The 22,192-nt window shown below is 36.7% G+C and overlaps 1 protein-coding gene across 1 annotated transcript in view; it reads right to left on the bottom strand.

Moving 5' to 3' along the window:
* Positions 1 to 21,809, bottom strand: part of ZFPM2 (zinc finger protein, FOG family member 2) — a 361,626-nt gene extending 339,817 nt beyond the window's left edge. The window contains exons 1-2 of the mRNA XM_021688338.1: positions 21,779 to 21,809; positions 21,407 to 21,565 (exon numbers count right to left, since the gene is read on the bottom strand). Of these exons, the coding sequence (XP_021544013.1) occupies positions 21,407 to 21,565; positions 21,779 to 21,809 (190 nt within the window). The remainder of the gene's footprint in view (positions 1 to 21,406; positions 21,566 to 21,778) is intronic.
* Between the last annotated feature and the right edge of the window lie 383 nt (positions 21,810 to 22,192).

Below are 22,192 nucleotides of genomic sequence, written 5' to 3'. Positions count from 1 at the left end.
CACCCCACACCACCAAACCCCATGTCTGGAATTGAAGGATCTTTGAAAGTTGAGTTCTCTCTTCTTTTCGGGATGATCACCATGAATAGCAATGAAGTTTCTTCCATAAAATAATAGATACTGAGTATCTACCATGTTTAAGGAACTGTAATAGGTATAGAAGGATATACATGGAAAAATATAATACCTTTTGGGAAGTAGTATAAAACCCATCTAAGAGAGTAAATTCACAAATAATGAGAGTGCAAGACAAGGTCCAAGTGCCATAAGAAAGGTACAAAGGCCCAGGAGTAAGATAAGAGTTTTAATCTGTGCTCCTTTTTACAGGTCACACAGAACAACATAGACACATCAACCAATTATCTTACAAGATCAGTGGAAGAGTTCTGCTCTCACTTCTCAGACACAAAGAGGGATGAATCTCAGCCTGCATAGACAAGTAGGCTCTACTGCCTTATAATTACATTTTCAAATACTGTGAACCCTGAACTAACTAAGTGCTCCTCAGCCCAAACCTGCCTGTCCTGGCCCCTGTCTAGGGAGCCCCTTCATACCTCCCCTAATCCGGAAACTAAGGGTTTAAAGCCTGTTCAGCAGGCTCTGATTGGTCAGAGCCCAGGTTGTACCGGCTGTTAAATACTTTAAAGAGTATCCCTGCATATATGTAAGTATTGAACTAATGCCATGCAGGTAGCAGATTGGCATACCTGGAATCCTACAGTATTAGCTCTGGCAGAGAACCCCGATACTTTATATGAACTGGTTATTCGCTGCTTTGCCCCTTCCTGTTCGCCTCCATTGACTCTCCTCCCTCTACGTTCTACTTTGTCCTTTGTGCCCCATGGAGGCAGGATTCTGTGGACCCCATCACTGGGGCTGCTTTGTTCTCTGATTTCTGGTTGGATTCAATCAAGAGGAGGCACTGACAAGATCAGAGGATTAGAGGGCAGGAAGAGGGAAGACAGGTCCGTATCCCTCAATTCTATCCTCTTGGATGGTCTCTAGTTGTAAGCAATGGCTGTGTTGTACGTTTAGCACTCCTGGGAAGTGGGCTGCCTGCTTCCCCCATGCTCCCGCAGCACTGTCACTTCCCATGACTCTTCAGATCAGGAGGGCTAACAGCTTCCCACTGTTTCCAGCCCCTGGGGGCTTCACATCCCTTGTTGGTTTGGTTCCCTTAACCCTATCCACACTTCATACACTGTCCCTTCACCAAACTCTCTTTAGTGAAATCCATTGACCAAGTTTTCTTCTGGGACTCTACTGAAGCACTATTATGTTCATGGTTTTCATCCAGTCATGGCTTATACAATAATTTGTAGTAAACTTTCTTTAAATAGACTCACTTTTTATAACATATAAACATATTTTTAAAAACAAAACTCCTTATCACTGCTATAAAAGAAAAATCAGTATTAGATGCCCATAATAGAAGGGAATAATAAAAATAAATACAATAAAAATAAAGGTAACATTATCAATTTCTCCATATTGTGTCTATTTAGACTCTGAGTCTCTGGTTTCATTTCCCTGTAATAGAAAGGAAAAGTAACAAGTTAAGCTATTTAAGTCATGGTAATATAAAGATGAAACATTCTCACTGATACACAAAGAATATAAGAAACTTGAAAACTTGCTCACCAATTGATTCAATGCTACTTAATGCAATAATCAGTATAGCACCTTAACCTTCTTGAGTACCCCCAGGATACCTGACCTAATTGGGGGAAATATGACCTTTACAACACTTCACTCTTCATGGACACTAGAATCCACACTAGACTCTGCCATCTACTCCAATAAGCTTTTGATTGCATTTCCACTTCTGAGTGGAGGTTTAACTCAGGACAATAATGCAGGGGAGCTTATAAAGGAAAGTGTCCTCCCCAATAGTGAAGAGTAGAGAATGCAACCTATAATTTTAAACAGCATCTATTCCTTCCAAGCACTTTTCTCATGTCTTATGAATCTTGAAACAAGGAGGGGACTCAGGAGATGATCTGAGCCAAATTAGAGAAATTTACTAACTACAAAATTGATGCACAGACAGGATCAGTAACTTATGTTTGATCTTATTGCTACCATATTTGTATCTGCATAAGGCACCTTTCCCGAACCTTCTCATGCTTGAACAATAAGTGCTTCCCAGCCATCACGGTGTGACCGACTGAACCAGCTTTTGGTAGATGTCCTTTCCTCAACAAGCAGGAAGTAGGATTATGGGAGAGCATGAAGGGGCATCGTAAAAGTCACAAAAACAGCAGTTTATTCAAGGTTAGGAATTAAATTTGAGTCTCCTAACTGCCAGTCTAGCATTCTTTCCAAAACCCCTTTTCTTGCCTCTGCCATGCACCACCCCCACCAGCTGAGTACAGAACTGTGCACACCTGAAAGAGCTGAATAATCCCAGAGCAACACATAATGAAGCAAGCATGAGACATGCTGTTAAAAATTACATACACAAGGCTCAGATGGTAAAATTCTGGGTAGAACCACTTGGAGAGGTTAAGTTTTATATTTAAATACTAACTATACCACCCTGGTGGCCACACAAAGGAGTACATCTTTCTGAATTTTACTATTACATTTAAATTGTTGGAAACATGTGGTGCCATGCACAATTTGATCAATCATTAACATTTACAATGCATGGTTTTGAAGATACAGTGAGATATATACTTTCTCTTAAGGACCATATAATCTAGTAAAGGAGCTAGGTAATATGCATAAGAGAAATAACCACTGATTAAAACCTACAATCAAGGTGGTCAATAAATAATTCCAAATGAAAGCACATAAGATATAGAAATTCAGAGACCAGAAGCATAAAATGACATTGACCATGGAGAAGCTAGTATAATTAATTCCAGAGCTCTTCATATTGAAGGCAGTGAAAAGCATTAGAGGTATTTCAGTAGGGGGCTGATATGATCATGTGACACAAATACAGTAACCAACATATATTTATTGAGTTTCTATGAAAACATTTTGTCAGATATCTGGTCTTTGAGTTCCCCCTGTTCCATAACAAGACTCTAACCCATGTCTCAGACATTCTTGCCCAGAATTTTTGTGAGACTATAGTTAAGTCTACTCTGAAATATTTTATTAGGCAAATTACATTATTTAGAGGGAAAATAATGAGAAATATATTGGGAAACAGTTATGTTTGGAAGACTGTATTACAGAGTAATCACAATAATCACAAAAATCAGATGTTAAAAGAATCCAGTTGAATCTACAAATGTTCATCTTTATTGAACAGAGATGATATAAACCATTCTTTATTAATACATTAAATTAACTTTTGAGTCCCAGGCACTGTGCTGAGCACTAAGAATACAAAACAAAGATGGTTCCTTTTCTAATATAACTTACAGACTAAAACAGAGACAGATCAATAGATTGCAATCTCATGTGGTGAATACTTTGATGGGAGCAGTCCAACATGTGACAGGAGCCCATAGGCATGACACCTAACCCAGACTTGGTGCAGAAGTTTCCTGGAGGAAAGACCCAATAAAATTTCTGAAATTTTGGAGGCATAACCTGAGATAAACCTGAATTCTGTAGGTTTAATGCCCTGAGGCTCCATGATTGAAAATCATTTCTCAGATTAAAAATGAAAGCTATCTCCCCCCCAAAAAAATCCTTATAAAAAACATTACAGTAATTAAGTTGCTGTGCAGAAAAAATGGTGGTGAAACTAAAGACATTTCAATGATGCATAAGTAGAATCCATACAAAGTTTTAGGATGCTAAGAGAAATAGTTTGAGAAATGCTGCTACTGTATGATGGTTAAAGGAATCAAGTCCCTTCTTTTATTCAGTCTAGGCTAAATTTACCCAGGATCATCCTCATCTACTATCTACTGGGAAAGGAAAATAGCAGGATGACTACAAATCTCAGCAGATCCTTGATGCACAGAGAAATTTGGTAAATCACTCAAAATGAAAATATTATAATTCAGCCTATTAGGGGCTTGATTGAACTAGTAATTTCATATAATAAAATACTTTCATTAAATGTCACTTAACTGCCAAAATGGAACTATAGAGCTTAGATTTCAACTTGCACCAACATCTGGAGCAATACTCAGTATTGATAATCCTGATTCATGGAACAATTTGCTCTAATTTGTTTCATTATGCAGCACATATAATTAGAACTACTGAAAATAAATATTGCAGAGTATTTAGTTAAAGAAACACTGTAAAGATAGTTGATTGTATACAATTAACAGCTCAAAAGAAATTACATTTTGCAACTGTTTTAAGCTATTTTAAAACTGGGTCAATGTGCAGTATATATATCACATTAATAAAAATAAATCTAAGACAAAAGAATAGTTTAGAGCCCTTGATCAATTATTTAATCATGTTTTCTTAAAGAAAAAAATGCCAAAAAAGGGAAAGATGACCAAAAACATAAGAATGTCATACAAAGTAATACACTTGAGGGCAGAAAACTAAATGGGTTGAAATTAAATTTATATTCACTTCAACATCTACTATGTGCCATATACTAAAATAATAAAGATGAATAAGGCAGAGAACATGTCCTCAAGCTTGGGTTCTATATTAAACCTAAACATGGCTACCATTTCTTGAGTACCACTCAGCACTAGCTAAATGCTTTATGAACATCGCATCAATTCAGCCTGTACAGTATCCCTGTATTTCAGAAGATGCCTACACATTGCTAGCAGATCCAAGAACTGACCCCAAGCTAGTCTGACTCCAGTGACCATACTCCAATACCCTATTAGGATATGACAGTGAAACTCTACTGAATATCAAGCAACAAAGAGAACTGGATGCGATCCGATAGTTGCTTCTCCTCTCCATATTATAAGCCCTGTTTCTTCATTATGCTTACATATTAAAATGAAATGTTTGAGGATATAATATTTATAGGCATGATTTTTTCTAAAGTATACCAAAAAAGAAAAAAAAAAACAAAACCAGAACCTAGTAAAGTCAACTACACATAGGTGCTTAATCAATTACCACTGCTCACTGACGAGTGATAAAATTAGATCTTGGTTTCATTCTTTTTACCATAACCTACTACAGTACCATTACGTTTGCTAATTAATTGCCTTCAGCACACTATTTCTATTTAATAACTAAAATATGTCACATTTGTCAACTTTTAGACCCTTCATCTTCTAAGTTTATCTCAGGAAACTAACTCTCATTTTTATGGTAATGTTTTTACCAAATTCATTTTTAATCTTTTTACTAATGAAAAGTGAAATGATTAAAAAATAATTTAATCGAACGTGAAATCTCTGAACTACTTTTAAGAAACACCATTTGTTTCCCCCTCACAATAGGGACTTGCTTCTTCCCTTTCAATATATTTATTCTCATGGAAAATTTATAAATAGAACTTTATTTTGATAGAAATCCAGCTCCAGCTTCTTCTTGATTTGAATGGAAATGACTTTACTGACCATTGTTTTTTTTTCCTCCTATCCATTTTTTGATTCTTATATGTTTGAAATCAGTACTCCTAGTTGCTTATGAAAAAATGGCATGAATAATTAATGGCCAAGATAATAATGACAAGTTTGTTAAGATATTGCTTCAAAAGCTTTGTTGGTAGGAAGAGGAAAGGAAGAGAGAGAAGGATGCTAGAGAGAATTACAGGAAGAACTAGAAATGCATTTGACATCCATTCATTTACTTGCTAAATTCTTTATTCACATACTTTTAAATAGAAATTTCAGTGTATTTTTAGCAAAGCACAAACACATTGAATGGGATAACCAATATATATCCAGAGACCAATTCGTAAAAAGATGAAACAGAATAAATGTCAAGCGGTAACAAAATCTATAATATTTCTAAAATTATGGCTATGGAGTTAATGGTTTTCCATTGCAAGATTAAACTCTTTTGTTGCTCTTTTAAAAGATATCATACATATTTTGTGGGCCCTTCCATTTTCCTTAGTCTAGTTTTCAGAATCAATGTGAGCCCTATAGGAGGACATTGAAGGTGTTATTGAGCAATATAATACACAGCACAAATGACTCGGGGGAAATGCACTAGAATAGAGTCTCTCGAACACATGAAACTGAATCTTTAAATTCTATATTAGGTATTGTTGCGCAAGGTGGTAAAAGCCGTGGCTCTCCTTTTGCTAGGCAAAAATAATTTCAAAAACACAAACACCTTTTCACTCAACGTTAGACACTCCTGTATAAATTAAAGATTTGCCACGTTCTGAGAAAGCCACTTTTTCAGCACAAATAGCAGCAGGGTTTGCGAGCAGTCAAACAAGAAAACAGCCCTTCTCAGCCCTGCTCCTTTAATCCATGTAGTTCCTATCAATATTAACCTCTTACAGAAATTCTTGTACAATATAACTGTTGAACTTTCTTGACTAGGAGTGTTGCCGTAGCTGTTAGTCATCCCTATAATGTATTTTGCAATCAGCTAAATCATCAAAGTATTTTTTAACAATGAACAGTTCAGAAGTGACAGATCTACTTTCTTGTTCACACTGCTTATCAGAGAATAGATATCACATATGTTTTCCAGGTGCTTCCTATAGTTAGGATACCTTCACAGAAGCCGCTCATGAAAGATAAGGTCATAAAAGAGATGAAATATGTGTGAGCTTCATACACTTATGGTTTTATCATCAGACAAGATAGCTTTGGTTAAAGGACTGTAACAGTCAAAAACAGAACACTACAGCTTCGTATTGAAGGGCGAGGACATTTAAGTTTAAGATTCAGTTTTTGTTTGCTTTGCCTAATAGCCACATGATATTGTTGGGCTTAAAACAACAGTTTGCTAATAGATTAACCAAACAAAAGTGTCGTGGTAAATTAACTCTGCGTTGCCAAACTGTACATACGGTTATATCACCAGATACAAAAATAGAACTATGCAATTGTTACCCCTTTTTGCTAACACCTAAATCTCAAGATTTCAACCACTTGAAAAGCAAAGGTCCATTACGCTGTGGATCACTGACCCAAGTCTCCCTTGGACTTGCTACAAGTTTATAAGAAAATGGAGAGTTTTGCCATATTCCGGATAGTTATATTCAGTGGACAATTATTTTCAAAAAGGTATGTGATTTCCTTAACCTATCTAATATGTCATTGCTTTGGCAATAACCTTTTTTCATATTCCAGAATATGAGCAATTAAACAGATCAAAAGAATAGAGTCCACATTTATTGGACTATAAATTTTCAGATCCTGGATGAGGAAACAATCTGGAACAGTTGATGACAGTGGTCCAGAGCTAAGCCTGCTATTTTGAGAAGAAACTCAATCTCTACAGTTAATGGGTGACTACTGTAATTTGTGGTATTCTATTACAGCTAGAAAGGGGAAATTATTGAACATGCTGATGTTTATGTACGGTACTTATATAAAAGTCACAAATAAAGTATTAATAACTTAGGAAGACAGAACAGTGATTTATAAATTATTTCTATAGTCCTAATCCTAAACACTTATCCCAGATGTGACTATCATCCTCCATGTGAAAAGAGCTTTTCTCAACATTTAAGTTCACTAAAGATCTGGAGCATAAGGGAAATTCCCACATAAGATAAAAGAAGGCAAATTCTCAGCAGTATATCATTCAAGAATTTTTGCTTCTCATTATTTCTCTCAATGGGCACTTGAAAGAGTCAATACATAAGCAAGTATGGGAGCATAAAAAAACACCCTACCTTAAAAGATGCTTCTAAAATGTGTATTTCAAAGCTTATATATTTAAGTATTTTTTCTTATTATCTCTTCCTCTTCTCCCTACCTCCCTCTCTACTCCCCACCCCCCAAAAAAACCCGTCACTGAAATAATTCTATTCCATTCAGAGGAGGATTCTATATAATTAAGGCACTTCTTGCTCCAAAGATGAAAGTTATGCCTGATAACCTCTAAGTGAGGATACTCTGAACTGTAATTTATCTTTCACAGATCTGTTCTGTTATCAAGACACCACTATTTCTTCAGTTTGCTGCTTCAGTCTTCAAGATTCAAACCTAGCATTCATTTAAGGAATCATCAACAACAACAAAAAGTAAAGCCAAATCTCACAATCTCTAAAATAGTCTCTTCAATAAGCCAGGCCGATCCACACAGAAAGATCAAGCCAATTTAAGACGGTAATATCTGAACACTGCTTTCCATACAATCTTATTGTTTATTCTTTCCTTTTTAACAAAATGATTCATCCCAAAGAGGCCTCTCCTCTCTCATTATCCTTTTAAGAGTATGATTCATAAGTAATTACTCATTACCATAGTGTTCCATTACTACAATATAATTTACTAATTATAAATAGACTTTATTCAAACCACACATCCAAAGTGCAAAAGCCCAATGGAGAATGCATATTCTGGGACAGCAACTAACAACTTCGGTCCATATCTGAATGTCCTTTATCCAACTCTAGTTCAAATACCCTAATGACGAATGATTCTCAGAGCTCAAAAATAGAAGATAACAACTATTTCTCCTGATAAACCCTATTTTTCCTACTGCTTGGCAATCGATATTACACCTTACCCCCATTTTCCTTCTCTACAATGGCTTATGGGAAGCTCAGATTTGCATTTAATGCTTCAGCTTTCACGATATCTGTCTTCCTCTCTTACGCTTCTTCTCATCATTTCTATCCCTCATCTTGGATCACTGCCATCCCTCTGACCTAAACCCATCTCTTTGGGGTCAAATCACATTACAATCTCCATTGTCCTCTTTGCCTGTTCGTCAAGCTCTTGCCAAAAACATGTTGTCCTGTCTTCCTGAAACACTATTACTTCTTTTCTCCTACTTAATGCCTATTCAGCATTAGATGCCAGCTCAAGTACTGCATTTTTTTTTTTAAGATTTTATTTATTTATTTGAGACAGAGAGAATGAGAGACAGAGAGCACGAGAGGGAGGAGGGTCAGAGGGAGAAGCAGACTCCCTGCCAAGCAGGGAGCCCGATGCGGGACTCGATCCCGGGACTCCAGGATCATGACCTGAGCCGAAGGCAGTCGCTTAACCAACTGAGCCACCCAGGCGCCCTAAGTATTGCATTCTTAAGGACACTTTCTCTCACCTTCCTCACTACGTCAAACCACCCTGGGCCACTTGTGCGATTATTTTATTAATGTCTGCCTCCCCACGATCACGTAAACTCCAGAATAGCCAGGGGCTTCCCTGTGTTTACTTACATGCTAACCACAGCATGGCCCACAATGTCTGATATCGTACATGTTCAATAAATATTTATCAAACTGGATAAAGCATGCATTTTGAATGGACTGATGGCATAATGCTTTGAGTCAGGAAGTAAAGACAAATAAAATCTATGTCCTTTTTGCATAAGCTGAAAACTCTTCATAGTAACAGAATGTAGAGTTGGGCATGTGGCCACCTGATCATAAAGACCGCATTTGCCAGCCTCCCTTTTAGTGAGGTGGACCACTCCTAAGAGTAAGTTCTGGACAATGGGATGTAAGCAGGAGAGTTTTGTGGCAGCTTCCAGGAACCTATTCTTACAGCTGAATCTAATCCTGATGCAGTTTGCATAAAAAACTATTCTAGGTCACATTAGCCTCGTCCCAACTCAGATCCATATCTAGCTTCTACCACGAGTCAGAGTCCCAAGTATGTTATCAGAAGACCCATTTAGACTCTTGTTACCACAAGGTCTTCCCACACCACCTCCTCCCTCAGGGCCATCAAGAGGTCCTTGGCTGCTGGTGATAACGCAGGAAAAACATAGATAGTATCCACAGCATCGCCCAGATTTTTAGAAACGTGGGAGAATTTTTCCCCTCTCTGCTTTAATTTTTTTTAGGATTTTATTTATTTATTTGACAGAGAGAGAGACAGTGAGAGAGGGAACACAAGCAGGGGGAGTGGGAGAGGGAGAAGCAGGCTTCCCGTGGAGCAGGGAACAGGGAGCCCGATTTGGGGCTCGATCCCCGGACCCTGGGATTATGACCTGAGCCGAAGGCAGACGCTTAATGACTGAGCCACCCAGGTGCCCCTCTGCTTTAATTTTTAACCCAGTACTTTCACGAGTATCCGTGGTCTCTACAGGCACAGGGTAACTTACCCTATAATGATAATAGATTTGGAATTCAGATATCTAAATGCCAAAACATTTTAGGAATCTTATTCAAGGTTTTCCAAAAAACAGGAATTTGAAACCAAACTTAACATTCATTGCTATCTCCTAGAGCTCACTCATATTGACTAAAGGTACTAACGGGGGTTGATTCAGGCTTTTTGGAGCCTAAAGCTTATATAATTTAGGAGGCCCTCTTTAGAAGAAGAATACAAAGCCATAGTTACAAAATTAGGTCAGGGTCATGGAAGGAGTCTATGCAAGTGAGGAGTTCTGAAGCTACACTACACTGCATCGAACTCTCCTAGGTTCATACACCATTCGATATCAAAATAGCTAAACAATCGCTAAATAAACTAAAAAGGTAAATGAATATATCTAATATTGATTTGGCAATTTAAGTGTAAAAATAAGATACACATTTTATGTAGATTTTTGAAGTTCATTCCTTTTCTTAGTGAACTGATTTTTAGGGCTACCTTAGAAGTTCTCCAACACGCCTACCAGTATTACAGAGAAAACATCATTCTTTTCTAAATTGGGTTTTCCTTAGAATATAGGCTATTTTCCTTGTCCATTTTTTTTTACTATCACTCTATATCTTTGTAGAATTGTTTCTTGTTATGAGTTTCTGTATTTCAGTATTCCCTTTGGTATTCAGCCACCAGGACAGGATATAGGAGCCCAAGGCTCAAGGACTGGATGAGGCAGGTGTGTGTTAGTGAACAGCTTCCTTACTAGAAAGATGCACAATACAACAAGGAAGCTTGAGAAAGAACATATTCCTTCCTTTACCAGCCCAAACGTAACGTTTTCTCCACCCCTTATATTTATTCCCTTTCTCACCTATACCCATTTTCCTTTCCTTCCTAGATGAGAAGGAATTTTAAGAAATGAGAACATTCTTTATATATTCCCCTTTTTGCCTCCCTACATGTGTGGTCATGTATAAACACTCACACATGTCAATGTTTCTGCGGCCAAAAACAAGTCATAGAGGTTCTGAGGGTTGGTTAACTACACTGGACCACAATTTGCATTTAAAAAAAGCTCATCTGAATCAAAAATAGACAGCCCTGCGCTAATTCTATGCAACAAGAGAAATGACATCACATCCCATTGTTAAACAGGTAGGGGGGCAACGTGTTTTATATATCTGTAGATTTCCACCTTGATAAATCTCTATCTTGAAAAATGATCCTTAAAGAGACTTTCCCTTCTCACTGTCAGAAAAATATAATCACAGCCTCCTGTCTGAGCAATTCCACTTTCCATCTCCGGTATGTACGTAAGACGGGCTGAGATACAGCCACTGTCAAGTTTCAGAACAGTCCCTTGTCTAATCTTTCCACTTCTCCAGATCTCTGATACAGAACCTGTTAGAATGTATTGCTTACTTTTCCAGTTCCTATGTTTATCTCACTTCCACTCTTCCCATCTGCTGCACTGCATTTCCTTCAGAAAAGCGAAAAGTTTCCACAGTGCCCCGAGCTTTCCCTGCAAACAATGCCCTCTTCCCCTCTTCCTTCCTTCCTTTCTCCACTTTTTATTGGGTCTCATTTCGTGTTAAGGTCAAGCTGTTTTCAAGAGTTCACTCTGCAAACATTTCTACAGGGCTGAAATTCCTATTCAAATAGTTTTGATGGATTTGTAAACACTTTTTTTTTTTTTTTTTTGCCGTTTATTACTGGCTAAATCAATCATTTGAAGGCAGTTTGTTCTTACAGGGACTCAGCCCAAGTACACCCATTTTGGGTTGTCCCACTCATTTGGATTACCTGAAAACAACTTTGCAAGAAACAGGCAGTGAGAAACTGCGGCTTATCTCATGCCACCAAATCAGTATAATAATCATTATAATTATAATCATAAGTATAACCACCTGAGTTTAAATTCGGTATTAACCTTTAGTAGTTCTGTGACTTTGGCCAAGTTACTGACCCTCTGAAAGTCACAGGTGAAAACAGCATCTACCCTGCAGGACAGTCAGTTGATTAGAGATGATACACGTGCAGCAAGATGTCTGCTTTTCAGGAGAAGTCAGCAAATGAAAGTTGTTATTACCATTATTATAATTATTATAATTGGTACGTAGTCTCAATGCCAATCTCTAGAATCTCACTGAACTACAAAAAAGGAGCTGAAAGAGCGATCTGCATTCCTTCTCAGTATTTACTCCATTGGTATAACACATCCAGTTATTTTTACTTGACCTTTTAAGAACAACAAAAAAGTGACTGACTTTATGACTGTAATTAAATTCATCGTACCACAGCTTTCACCCCCTTTTATATACTCTACATTTAGGCCCACCAGAGATAAAGATTATCCCGCCAGGTAGTGGAAGGGCAAATTCTTTCATGCTTCCTGTTGCTTCTCAAATGATAATCAAAACATTGTGAGAAGTTTTACATACTCACAAGAAAATATGAATTTTATATTAGGAGATTGGGAACTTCGAAAATCTAATTTGATTTAAATCTCAAAAATGCTAGCGCAGAACAAAGAAAATTTTCTCAAATCACTTACGAAATTTAAGGATAAAAAGTAGAGGATACATGGCTCCTTCTAAGAGATCAGTTTCTCTAAAATGATAACATTTTATCTAAAATCATAATGTGACCAACAATCAGATTCAAGGTTGTCAACTATGTTAATTCCATATGATTAAAATAAATTAGCTTCCCAGGGTTCTCTAATGCTAATGCTATGTTCATAATTTAAATTTTCCTTAAATAGAAAAATAAATTAAGAGGTAGTAGATGTAAATGATTGGCAAATATTATTGTAGACCCGTATGAATTGTTATATATATATATTTTTTAAACAAAGTAAAATAGAAAAAAACATTTTTAATTAAAAATGGCTATTTATACAATTACAACTTGATCAAAACTATTTTCTCCAAGAAACATGGGCTCTTCATTCTACCCAAAATATCACTGAGAAAATTTAACAATAAAAGGACTTATAAATAAGTAGCTCTCCCTTATAGTACTCAGCTAAAATTAATGATTAATTCAGCATCTAGATTAAAAGTAAAAAAAAAAAACCAATGAACAGGGGCGCCTGGGTGGCTCAGTTGTTAAGTGTCTGCCTTCAGCTCAGGTCATGATCCCAGGGTCCTGGAATCAAGCCCCGCATCAGGATCCCTACTCAGCGGGAAGTCTGCTTCTCCCTCTTCCACTCCCCCTGCTTGTGTTCCCTCTCTCGCTGTGTCTCTCTCTGTCAAATAAATAAATAAAATCTTTAAAAAAAACAACAAAAAAAATGAACAATGCAGATGTCTTTTAATATCCGGATGCATATATATATTATCATTTATATTATTATATTATATATCATATATATATATAGTACCAGGAAATTAAATAAATTCTTACTCTTCTTCTGACTTTCAACATTGTAGGGAAAACAACAAACTACAGTAAATTTTGCAGGTCAAAAAATGTTCTTTCTCTTACAAAAATTTAAACATGAAACCAAAAAGGCAATTCCTCTAAATGGTAAAACATGATTTTATATTAATTTTCAATTTTTATTATCAACAACGATGCTGATGTAAAATAATAATATAACTACAACTTAAGCAAGTATCTCTTGACACCTTATGTAGTCAGGTAGAAGCAGAATGAAATACACTTAATTACAATATGAAATTATTTCATAAATAATGAGAGAATTAGGTAATTAAATATTTTATCAAGTTTTAACATTTCAAAAATATCTTTGTTTTTAGACTGCACACTGAAGATGTGTTGGTGGTCAGCTTACAGACAAAACAATACGTTGAGTTTATAATATGCAAAAAAGTAGTCTATATTATCATACATGATTCATATGAATGATATCATCATGAGTCATTTCAACACTGCATAAAATCAATCATTTTAATTTTGTTGAATTTATTATGATGATATATCTGGGATCAGAGATGAGGTAGACAGACAAAGCTTGCTCTGACCCTCATATATAAAACACAAGTAAGTCATGGACAAAATCTGTACACCCTCTGGTTCCATCAAAACCAAGAAAACACTGAGTCCCTGTAAGAACAAATTGCCTTCAAATGCTCTCTTATTTATTCCAATAATTGTGGTTTAAGAACAAAATCTGATTCCAAACAAAAACTGTGTTTGGGGGATTTTAAGATGGCCATAAAAGGCTGATACTACAATGTCACAGGTATTATTTTTTCTTCCAATCTCATGAAATAAAAATTGCACAAGCCCAACATAAATATAGCCTCTATTTCTATCTTCTAAAAGGAATTCCTTTCCATTTTGCATTGTTATATGACTTACGTAAGAAAAATTTAAGGATTTTAAAGTAAATGTGAAAAAAAAAAAAAAAGAAGAAGTACTGGGTCCAGGAAAACAGAGTTTGCCAAGGAACAATAATGTCATGTGGAAGGAGGGGGAGGTGGCACAGAAGGGAAGGGAGGTCTGTGCCAAGCAAAGCTGGGGGCTGTTCAATCAGCTCTATCAGGGCTCCATCAGTGTCTCCACTCCAGCCAAATCCAGAGAAAACAAGGAGTCAAGATTCAGGTCAATAAGCTTATAGGCGATTTGCACAAACAGTTCCTCCAGCAAGGTAAAAAACAAAGTCATATTGGCTTTTCTCTTTTATGCCTTCTCTTTGAACTCCCTGGTCCAAACATACCCTGGAAATGTCAATGTTATATGTAAGAATTTTAAAAGCTCAGCTTCTTAATCCCGTTAAGAAAAAAGGAACTAAGTTGCCTGTAAAGATCGCCTTCTTTATTGAGCTCAAAGTGATTATGGTAAGAGCTGCCTTTTGCAGATTCTGATTCTAGTTGCCCAAGCAACAGAGGAGGCAACACATGTCATTAGAGGCAAAAGTGAGAGGAAAGAAAGCATCATGATTGAGCAGGTTTATGAAATACAAGTAAACAGACTTTCCGAACTCAAAATAATAATAGTAAAATAAAAAGAAAATAGGAAACGAAACAGTGCATATGTTTGACACTGGATCGAATGAAAAACAGTTTCTAGTCCCACAACCAAGTCTGTATGAAGTGTGTTCTTTTTTTTCTTCTTCTTTTCAGTATTAAGGATGTAGATAACATTTTTGTTGCTTTACCTTAACGTGGAAAAGGGGGATAAATGCCAATAATCTTGGCTTGGGTTTGTTACCAAAGAGAAATATGGCTTTTCCTTAGTGATTTCTTAAGTTTTAAACGAAACTACAAAACTACATAAACTGAGAGAAAGAAAGAAATGGAATGTTGGGGAGGGACATTTCAATGAGTCTGGCAAACCACTGGCAGAAATAGTTAAGCACAATGATAAAACCAGCACTGATATTCACATCTTCTACGCTTTATCTTTCTGATACAAGGATGTGGTATTGTGGAAGGGAGCAAAGTGACTCATATCATCCTCAAACACCCCAAACTGCTCTTCCGGAAACTACATTAATGAGCTACAGATGGAGTCTCATCAAGCCCCTGGCTAAAGGGAGGATTCTGATTGTGGTTATCTGTATCTCCTGACAGCTTCCCCAAATTGCTTGTTTCCATTTCCTACTTGAACCTTTACTTTCTGCAGGCCTTTCTTTTCTAGGTATAAACAAACATGTCATGACCATGCCTCTTCTCCCAGTTACACCTCGGCTCCCCTCTGTGGCTCACTCAAGCCTTCCATAGGGGGTGGGAATCCAACAGATTCCTAGAGCAAGTTGCACAGGTATGACTACACCTCTCCTACTCCCCAGCACTCTGCTGTCCTCTTCTGGCTTCCTGCAACACTACTCTCATAGGTAGGGCAGATTCCACCCTGAGTACTGGGAGCTCACTCCCTTTCCTCAGGTGTCTGCTCAAAGTTCACCTTCTCCATCACTCTTATAAAATCTCTCTCTCTCTCTCTCTCTCTCTCCCCCCTCCCCCCTCTCTCCTCTTCTCTCTCGATCTCCTTCTCTCTCTCACACACACAAACACACACACAATCATTCAATTACCCTTACCTGTTTTGCTTTTCTTCATAGTGCTCAAAGTCACCCATCATATTATACAATATGAGTTTGCTTATTTATTGTCTGTCTCTCTCCCTGAGAATGAGATTGACTTTTGTCTACTGCTGTATCCACAACACCGAGAAGAGGGTCTGGCACATACCAGATGCTTAATATATGGGTTGAGCTGAACTGAATTGATTTATTGAACAGAATTGGAAGCTTCTGCCAATCTAATTAAATATCTACTTATGTTTGCTTTTGGTTTGGTATTAATTACTTCTGGGCTAGAGTTAAACCAAGTCTGAGTAACTCAGGTTTTATTCTATTTTCTTTAATATGCTATGCATTTTTCTATTTTATAACCTTTAATTTCTGCAAACAAACTGTGTCAAATATTTTTGAATGTGTTAAGAATGTCCATTGTAAGGGGCGCCTGGGTGGCTCAGTTGGTTAAGCTGCTGCCTTCGGCTCGGGTCATGATCCCGGGGTCCTGGGATCAAGCCCCGCATTGGGCTCCCTGCTCAGCGGCAAGTCTGCTTCTCACTCTCCCACTCCCCCTGCTTGTGTTCCTGCTCTCGCTCTCTCTCTCTCTGTTAAATAAATAAAATCTTAAAAAAAAAATGTCCATTGTTACACTATATCAGTGACCTTATTTTATGAATTTCCATTATGCCCCCTTTTTTCAACCTTAATCTTTCCAGATTGAAGACATCTAATATTTCATTCATCTGTCTAGGCTAAGCACTTCACCCAGTGATTTCTCTGACCATTCTCCATACATAGACCCTATGATTCTAAGTAAGGTTTTTTCTCTTCCAAAATCAACTTTGATGGCATCCTTTTCCCTTTCAGCCTTTGTTTAGAGATGATGTCACCGGGAAACCCTTTGTAGGGACCCTCACTACCTTCTCCAGATAATCATTAATAATTCAAAGCTCACTGACATAGTTACTTTGGTGTTTCTTTTGTTAATGACAGTACGTTCTCCTAGCCTACAGTGATAGTGACCTGACACTTCTCTTCCTGTTCACACATCCTGTGACATTCTCTTGGACTGTAACCCAAGACCTATTTATTTAATTTCAGTCATTAACAAACTTGGGTATTTCAATGAGTGAACTCTTCCTACAAATAATTAATAACAGTAGACCAGTTTTAGAACCACTCCATGTCAACCCCACCATGAAACTTACTGTCTCTGAGTCTTTATACAAGAATCGCTAATATAGAAGAGTTCCCACCTGACAACAGTAACATACTAAAAACTCCTCCAGTTGCTCTCCAGACCACCTATGTTTCGATTTATTATTAGTTTGCTTAGTCCTAAACATGCATTGATGTACTTCCGTGTTTACTATATAAACCAGAAGAAAGGCAGAAAACAAATCACTGAAGCATATAACCCAGTGCCACAGGAAATGTGTAGCACTTAGGGACCCAGCCTTGATGTCTTCGTCATCTGTAAATTCAAGGAAATAATTCTTGCTTGTTTCCTTCCTCTCAGAGATACTGTAAGCCAAGATGCCAAATGATCTAAACTCATTGCACAAAAGAGGATGATGCAAATTGTAAGGATTGCTTTATATTTTGCTGAAATTCCTAAAATCTAAGGATAGCAAGCAACTTTGAGAAGAGTATCTTTTAATAAGCAGAGTTCATTTCATTCATTTGAAAGATGAAAAATAGAGACATGAAATATGCAACTAACATAAAGTAAAAAGCGACAAAAGAAACTTCAACAGAATTGTCAGGTTCCAATTTTAGGCGTGCAACTCTAACAAGGGTTTATTAAAGGTGATCTTTTCTACTTTTAATTATGAATATTTATGACTTAGATTCATCTGATTAAGAATTTTACACATTTAATGTTGACATAAAATTCTGACCAACATTTTGACATTTCTGTGGAATATTACATTATGAGAGTGATTTGGGTCATATTTAATCACATGTCTTATAATGACTAGCAATAATATTAATAAATGCTTCAAGACTTGTAAAAAGGCCTGCCCTTTGACAACAAGGAAATAGACAATATCCATATAGAACTGAGGAAAACACCACAACAATAAGAGCAGAATCATTTTAAATATTGAAAATATCCTGTATAATGCGGCTCAATTTCAAAAGGAAGTAGGAACTTTTACTTATGAAAAGCTATATCTTCATAGATGTACAAAAAGCAGAGCATTTTTCCTTACTTTTTTTGAATAAAAAGGAAAGTCACAATGGCATGTGATTGCTTTTATACACAACACAGTTGCTAAGATACAAATGAAGGGGTGCCTGGGTGGCTCAGTTGGTTAAGCGACTGCCTTCGGCTCAGGTCATGATCCTGGAGTCCTGGGATCGAGTCCCACATCGGGCTCCCTGCTCAGCAGGGGGTCTGCTTCTCCCTCTGCCCTCTTCCCTCTCGTGCTCTCTGTCTCTCATTCTCTCTCTCTCAAATAAATAAATAAAATCTTTTAAAAAAAAGATACAAATGAAGATAGACTGTAACTGTATGTGTATCCTCACTCAGTATCCTCCACTGACTGTCTGAATACCTTGTTTGGAACACTTAAGTATTTTAACCATGTTTTTGTGATCTGAGTTTTTAAACTACTATCCTTTGTTTAATACAAAAGAGAGCATTTGATGTTCAAAAGTGTTATCCCTGAAACTCATTAAAGAAACCATGTCCTTGCTAGATCTTAATCATGGCTAGATCTTTAGCTGAAGAAATTTTCCGAAGAATCCAATTCATTTTCACACACACACACACACACACACACACTTTTTATGTTGTTGTAAATGACATTAAAATATGTGCAAAAAATATGCTTCATCAGTGAGCCCAAGCTGAAAATATTTTTCTTCAGAACAGTTCTTATATGCTCCCTCATCATGACGGTGGCATCATTAACCATTTAAATACTTACACTCTTTTAATTCTAAACCTATCTTCTTCCCTGCAACTGTGAAGAAAACATAATTGTGTGTCACTGAGACCAATATGTGAATTTCTACAGAAAGATTAGTTTCTAATTTTCCAGAGAGAAAATGTTCTCTTCCGATTGCTGCTAATCAACTTAAGTGAAAAATGGATGGAATCCCTACTATGACCTCAAGGGGATGCAATATCTGTCAAAGAGCTGGCTCTATTTTCTGCCAGTGCCTACTGACTTCAGTGAAAATCTCCTGGTCTCACATTTTATGAGAGTAAAATAATGAAATTCTTTTCCTATTAAGTAAGACAACAGCAGTTTGCAATAGTTCCAGTCATATTTATCCTGCAAAATATTATGTGAAAATGAAAATTCTTATTTCTACCTATCATTACTCTCTAATTTCAAACTAAACATTAAAAAGTTATTTTTATAACATGTAATACATTGAGTATTTATTCGTAATTTTACATTAATTTGTATTTTAATGATATATTTGATTATATATATTTTCTAAGATACTACTAGCTTAAAATTTATAGTTCTATATTCTTTTGTTAAGCATAGCCCTTAATCAATGAATACCTATCACTACTGCTTCTCTGGATTAATTAAATTGACAAAAATGTCTGAGTCCACATACTAACTCTTTTTACAAGAACAAGAAGAATACGTGGTACTCTTGGTTCTTCTATTTACTGTAATCCTATAACATAAGGCAAGTTCTCTACAATGCATTTAAAAATGCATTTCCTGACAAAGAGGGACCACGAAATCTCTTCAAATACAGATTTAAACACTCCTCATTTCCAGCTAGCTTTCACATGTATTGCTGTGGCTACTATAATCAAGAAATGGTTCTAGCACCCAGAACAACTACAGAAAACATTAATTTGGCCTGAAGTCTAAGTCAACACTACCAAAGAAAGACTACTCAGTCCATACCATTCTCATTTTCAACCAAAAGCCTCAAAGTGGGAGACAAGGGCCAAATTACAAAGTCACCTTGAGGTCTTCGAGCGTTAACTGCCAAGGAGATTTTCTCAACTTCAGGGCAGCCGGGGGCTAGTGCCGCCATTCCATTTCCACAGTTTTTCGGAGTCTACTGACCCCAGGGATGAGAAGTGGCTGACCTCTTCTGTGTCTAACACACCAGCAACAGGAGAAAGTCATACTGGAATTGTACCAATGTACATCAAATGTATATGTGGCCCCTGAGATAAGTGTAGTGGTGGTTTTTGGGGAACCTATATCATCATTCTTAATTTCAGACTGTCAAGTCTGATCAACAAACTTACACACATTAAAAAACTTGGTTTCACATAATTTCTCTGCCTAAGAAATACAGATGTCCAAATAAAAATGGTACGTAACACAAACACACACATCTACAAATGGGCATACAGTCATGCCCTCTATGACACGGTCATGGTAAACTCAGCAAAAGCAGCTGTTCTAAACCAACGAAGTGACCCAAACACTTATGAAACCAACTTATGTCGGTGCAGGAGGCGACAGAAGACCCATCTCATTTGCAAAGCCAAGAAATTAAGTAAGAAAAAAAATTTTTTTAATCATTTTAAATGATTTGAATCATTTAAATCATTTTAAACCTTAAAAACACTTTTGAAAAAAGCAAGCAAATGAGTACACGTGCCCAATGAAGACAGAGTTACCGGGAAGGGCCACCTGGCTCCAAGTCAAGGGTAGAAATAAACTGAGATACGTTGTCTCAGGTATTTCTTCCAGAATAATGTTAATGTGTTAAAAGAGTACCTAGGATGGGAAAGTAATGTGTATTTTCTTACTTGACAATATCTTAAAAAGTACCATCTTCAGTTTTGAAAGTCAATGTCAAACACCTAAAGCACTCATTTTTTTTGGCGGGGGGGGGGTTTATTTGTTTTTTATCAAGTAAACTCTAAGCCCACCATGGGGCTGAAACTCACAAACCCGAGATCAAGAGTCACGTGTTCTACCGACTAAGCCAGGCAGGGGCCCCTCAAACATTTAGTTTTTAAAAGGAGTGAGCCAGAACTTTGGGGCTGGGACTATCTGCCCTATTCAGTGCTTATACTCAGTGCCTTGCAAACAACTGACATTCAATAAATACTTGCAAAAGAATAAATGAACACAGGATAAACATAAAATATATTAGAAGTAATTGGCCAATCGACATGAAAATATTTTTTTAAGTATTCAAAATGACTTATTAAAGTGGAATTACTTCTTTCAACCCTCAAAGTAGCATTTTGTGTTTAAAAAATTCTGCAGGTACTTTCAGACTCTTGAATTACGTTATCAGCACTTTGCGCATTTTCATTGCACTCAGTGCATTTTTTAAACTTTACAAAATCATCTGAGTAAACGGACTCAGATTGCGTCTAGCCATTAATGATTACCTTTGTTACAAAAGTATTCCACTTCTTCACAGCTCAGATTTTCAGGCCCAAATTCTGTAGAAAAGCTTTCCTCCAATGGAAAGTCCCCTTTTGAGACGATGTCTGTTTCCTCTGATGGACACTCTTCCTCTTCCTCTTCAATGGCATCTTCTAGAGGCCCTTGAAAAAGAATCAGGGACACTGTACCAAAAACATCCAAAGAAGATAGTGAAATAAAATCCTTTAATAGGGTCTTTTGATTAAAGTGGTGAGAAAAAATGTATTCTATAAATAGGCCAAGCAGTATCAGCAAAGGGACTCACACAAGATAATGCCACCTTCATAGTCACAAGAAACAATGACCTATAACGAGAAGTGGAAGGAAACCAGTGCCTGAAGTTACTACACAGAAAGCAACCTCCATCTTCAACCCTTCCCCACCCCCAATTCCAAACCCAAAGCTGCTTCTGCTTCTTCTTCTTTTTCTTTTTTTTTAATTCTCTCCCGAAGAGCAAAACTGTGCACTTTATGTTCATTTGTTAGAATTAACTACCTGGTAAAGAGTACAAGTCTCTTTTACATCGTTGTACAATTTTACCTGAGATTTTAATAAAGATTTAAAGTAATTGAATGCATTTTAATTGAACTGAGATTTTAATAAAGTCTATACTTTTAAAAATCCATCTTAAGAGTGGATTCCAAGAAAAGATTTCATTATATGTGTTTGAGGCTTGAAGAAAAATTACATATTTCTCTCCCTGATGAAAGCATAACCCTATTCATAATTAATTGAATTTTTTCTGAAAC

This window comes from Neomonachus schauinslandi, chromosome 4 (genome assembly GCF_002201575.2).
Source record: "Neomonachus schauinslandi chromosome 4, ASM220157v2, whole genome shotgun sequence".
Lineage (NCBI taxonomy): Eukaryota > Metazoa > Chordata > Mammalia > Carnivora > Phocidae > Neomonachus > Neomonachus schauinslandi.
The sequence above is the reverse complement of the archived record's forward strand: the minus strand, read 5'-3'. Positions and strand labels throughout refer to the sequence as shown.